Genomic DNA, 5089 nt, shown 5'->3' on the forward strand with positions numbered 1-5089 from the left:
TATAGTACAGATTTGTGAGAGCAGCAATGGTTTTTATGATCACATTTCAAAAAAGTCTTCTAAATCTGCAACTAATACTGCATGCATGGTAATCCTGTCATCTGACGCTTTCTGATATGTGATGACAAATGTTCCCCTGTCTCCTAACTCTACTCCTGAGGTGTCACCCTGCCAAATATATCAGCTGGTGCAATGATGTGCTGCTGAGCATGGGGTGTATGGAGATAAGAGGTGGCTAAAAGAGCCCCAAAGAAAAAAAGCATCATATATGGATACAATAAAGGGTGAGAACAACATTTAGTAATACCATAGTGCTCTTATTGGCTGCTGGTGTTATTGCTGATCCCGCTCCTAACATCCACCAACCAATAAAATGCTCACCACAGTTTTTATTGGCCTTACAATCTGTTGAATTTGAACAGTAGTAGTGATGTTGACCAAGTGTAATACCAGTGAGCAGCAGCTACCCGAATGTACAGCCCACTTAAAACTTACCATCCTGGGTATAATCTGATTGTACAATCTACAACTAGGACCACCTAAGCAATCCAATCAATTTGTATTCAGTCAGGCAGAACTTTGCACACCACAGTTGGATCCAAAGGTTGTACATTCAGATTGTAATGTGTATAATGTATAATTCAGATTGCAATGTGTATATATTTAGCTTGAAACAATTACTGAGACTGCATTTCATTCTTGAATATGCAGAAGTATTCTAATCTGGATCAATGAACAGGAGGATGAACAGATCAGTCCTTTAGCACACTACCTTGCTCCGAGACCACTTTGTAGGCTGGTGGCTATTCCGCAAGTAAATAGGCTGTTGGCCAATAGTCGACTCTGGTCCTGGGCTGGCAAAGGGAAGTTCTGGTAGAGAAGACTATGGCAGGAGCACAGCAGGGAAGCCTGTACCAGGAGGTGCTGGAAACAGATGAATCACAAGTGTTATTGGTAGCAAAACCCAACAAATACAAATCAGACCTTAGGTTTGCTTTAGAAAAATTATCTAACCTATCAGAAGCATGATATTGTTTTCAAAAGAACTGGTAAAACCCTTAAATTGTGTCTAATACACCTAATGACATCCACACTTATCCACATGCAGGATGGCCTAAGGCACAGGACAACAATTTTTTTTTTAATTAAAGCTTTTTCTTCTGAAACAGAATAAGTAATATTTTGATGGCTTTTTTAGATAGAAATAATGCATAAAGTATGTCTAAACCGAGAAACACAAGTTAAATATACTGCAGCTTGGAAGTTCTTAAGTCAGAATCAGGAGAACAAGGCAAGAGTGACAACTCTTGTTCTTGGTACTAGGTAATAAAGTATAGGGAGTATTGTCACACTAAGACAGGAAGTATAACATTGGCAGTATCAGCAGATAAAGATTGAGGAACAAAAAAGCCTAAAAAAAAGAAAACAAATCCAGCCATCCAAGAACTAGTAAGTTGCAATACATTACAATTTTGTTTTTGTGTTTAGATAAAAGTTCTTCTAAAAGACAAATACCACTATGGAAAGTCAGGCTAATGTTTATAATAATAAAAAGTAAAAAATAGTTATCTATATAGAGTATGTTTTGATTAATAAATTAGCAAGCCCATTATGCAGTAGATGTGTCACCTTGACCATTGCCTAATGGATAGCCATAATGCAAAAGACTGACAATTAAAGCACTGGGATCAAGAAACCAGAATTATATATACCATCTGTGTGCGCTCCTGTGAGAACAGTTAGCTATATGACTATGGATTTTGTAAGCGCTGCCAGCGTGGACACTTACATTTGTGAAAAATGTCAAACGGGGCATTTCGAAGAACTTTCACTTGTTAACACCTGTTTTGTACACAGTGCAGAAAGTGAAGGCAAATCTCTCCAATGAGCCTTAGACAGATAACAAAAACTTACAAGGGTTACCAAAAATGATATATACTTAAATCACTTGGAAAATACTCAAACTGTTGTACACAGGTTCCAAAACTGCTATCATTGGTATATTATGCCGGGTGTGTAGGCCAGCACTTACCTGAAAGGCAAAAAAGAGGCTCAGCAGCCAAGGTGGGGTATGGTGAGGTCGGTAGGAGGAGATCCGAGAAGCTTTGGTCCCACAACAGATTATAGACATCTTTCTCCGCAATAGCAATGGCGGATAAAGAAGAAAGACAAGAAGGATCTCACTGCCAAAGGACCCATCACCAGCTGAACTGACAACTTTTGTCTGTATCTTGTAAACCCATCTCAGGTCAGTCATTTACTTTGGTGTCACGCTTGCATGCTCAGGGGTTTTCCAGTAACCTGGACCTCTCCGCAGAGATCATATGTAAGGAACTCTGTTACCAGGAACGGAGGTGAACACCTGACTGTCCCACTAGGGTTTTACGCAAGAACCTCAGCCATAGAAAAGTAATTGAAAAACATTTGTAATTGTTATTGTTACTTAACTGCAAGACTAATTTATAAAAATTAATAAAAAAAAATAAAAAAAACTTTCTCCACTTTTTGTAACCTGATCAACAGTTTTAAAACATTATCTTTATAAAAGTGGGAATAATATCAACCCCACACACCTAATTCCCATTGTGGCCTACAGCATTGTCTACTTTTAAAGTGGTGGATACTTTTCAGCTTTTTCAGCCGATTACCATTCTTATTAATGTTCTGAACAAAAAAAATGCCTTATTTGTGTATATTTTTCTGACGAACGACGCATTTACCCCTTTATAAATAAACCCCTAAGTGTAAATAGCCCCATAGCTTTTCTCATTTCTGATTTTGGATAGAGAGGTCCTTTCTTTTTTTACCACTGTCTGGATCTTGGAAAGTTAAGGTAACATGTGACCATTCCTTTTGGAATCAACCTTATTTTCACAATACCTTGTGTAAAATTAGACTTTTTAAAGGTCCCAAACATCCCTATACACACTTTTGTTTAATTTATGGGACTGTTGAGGCATTTTAAAAATACAAAATTTGTCTTCATGTGAACCTAACTTATATCCATCTATTACCATATTAACCTCCCTAGTGGTACATTTCTTTCCGGTTTTATATGTCTAAAAGCAGTACATTGTTTTTCATCAGTATAACACAATAGTATGAGTATAATAAAGTTTGAAACACAAAATCATGTGAAAATAATAAATACATTTAAAAATACATAATATACTCATCCTGTTATATTTTACTGTAAAATAAATGTTCTTGAAAACAATGTACTGCTTTTACACATATAAACCTATTGTATTGCAAATAATACAGTTATTTTGTATTGAATGCAATACAAATGGATTTTGAATCTCCCGCCCCGCCCTACCGGCAACGTACACACGCACCGGCGTCACCAGGAACTCCCGCGGTGACTCATCGAGTGCAGAAGATGCCCGAGGAAGAAGAAAGAAGACAGGGATCGCGGCGATGGACAACTCGGGACGCCGGCGGATCAGGTAAGCGCTTTATTTATTATCTTTCCCATAGGTTTATCTACCCCGAGTGTGACTCGGGGTTACTGCTTTCAGCAACTTTTTTCTAACCCCAGTCACACTCTGGGTTACCGCTAGGGAGGCTAATAAGGATTGCGGAGGTTGCTGTTGGCACTGACCCTATATCCCTGTAACATTTGAACTTAAAAAGACCAGAGGTCAACCCCAGAAGAGGCGATTTTAGAATTGCTGCTTCTAGTTACAGATCCCTTTGCAAGCTGTGCAGTAAAGGGCATTTGTTTAGCTGTCCAAGTAGTACATACTATTTAGACAGCTAAACAAATTCCATGTGCACATACTGCACAGCCTGCAAAGGGATCTGTAACTAGCAGCAGCAATGCAGCTTTTAGAGCACTTAAATAATGCAATATTACTAACCTAGGCTTCCTCAGACTGCAAAAAAATATCCGAGTGCTTCCTTAACTTGTCAATTTTTCTTTGGGGTCCTATGATCTGTAGTTACACCCTGGAGTACAAATACAATGGGGCTAATTTATTACAACTCTCCAACACAGGAGAAGATAGACTATCATTGGTAAACCTGAGTGAACCAGCAAACCTTGGATTACTTACATTTGCTATTAATTGGAAAATGTTTTCAATCCTAGACTAGATCCATTCTAGGTTTGCTGTATCACCAAGGTCCCCTATTATGGTCTATCTTTTCCAGTCTTGGAGACCTTTAATAAATCAAGCCAAGTATTTTGGGCTGGTAGTCCAAAGCAGAGATGTCTAAACCCATATTGTCCTCAATACCTACTTATTCCAATGCCCTCCAATCATTAAGGCAGTATTGAACATTTTGTAGACCACATAAATCTGTCTCTACCATCTACCATGAAAGGGACTGTTGCCTGTGTTTGCCCTTAGGCCAAAGGCTCCCTGTCCTTCCACTGAGACAGATAGAAGATGATCTTTTTGCCATAAATTCTATAGAGATGACCTGCGCATTGAGTACTATCGGAACAAGAAGTGAATGGAAGAATATAAACAATGCCTTGGGCCATGGCAATTAAGAGGCAAAAAAATAACTAGAATTTTGTGTGAATAATTCCTTACCCTTTATTTGTATATTTTTTTTTAATAATGTGTTAAAATAACATAAAAATCACTATGCGGTCTATTTATAAAACAGGGAATCTGACATTTAATCAAACATTCCCTCGTGGGAATCAAACAGGTTTCAAAGTTTTTAATTTATTTTCACCAGGGAACGTTTGAAAAAAAAGCTGTATATTTTGGTCAGAAAACTATACACATAGCTAGTATAAACACAATATTGGAGGAGAGCACCTGAGGCCTACTCTAATCTAGGGTGCATTAGATTGTAAGCTCTTCTGGGCAGGGTCCTCTCCCTCTCCTGCGTCACTGTCTGTCATTTGCAACCACTACTTAATGTACAGCGCTGCGTAATATGTTGGCGCTATATAAATCCTGTTTATTATTATTATTATTATTATTATTAATAATAATAATTGTCTGTTACCATGGTAACAGTACCACATTCTATTAATTAAGAATGAGATGTAAAAGGGTCATCCTCCATTACATAATACAAAATATCACTGAACCCCCTTGTGCCATTTCCACAATTTTATTTACTT

General features: G+C 37.8%; 1 protein-coding gene across 1 annotated transcript in view; it reads right to left on the reverse strand.

Annotated features, from left to right (window-relative positions):
- SLC23A3 (solute carrier family 23 member 3) overlaps nucleotides 1–2186 on the reverse strand; it is a 17275-nt gene extending 15089 nt beyond the window's left edge. Inside the window, exons 1-2 of the mRNA XM_072418018.1 lie at nucleotides 2033–2186; nucleotides 773–924 (exon numbers count right to left, since the gene is read on the reverse strand). Coding sequence (XP_072274119.1) covers nucleotides 773–924; nucleotides 2033–2131 — 251 coding nt within the window. The 5' untranslated portion in view covers nucleotides 2132–2186. The remainder of the gene's footprint in view (nucleotides 1–772; nucleotides 925–2032) is intronic.
- Nucleotides 2187–5089: the final 2903 nt, after the last annotated feature.

Source organism: Pyxicephalus adspersus, chromosome 7 (assembly GCF_032062135.1).
Source record: "Pyxicephalus adspersus chromosome 7, UCB_Pads_2.0, whole genome shotgun sequence".
Taxonomy (NCBI): Eukaryota; Metazoa; Chordata; class Amphibia; order Anura; family Pyxicephalidae; genus Pyxicephalus; species Pyxicephalus adspersus.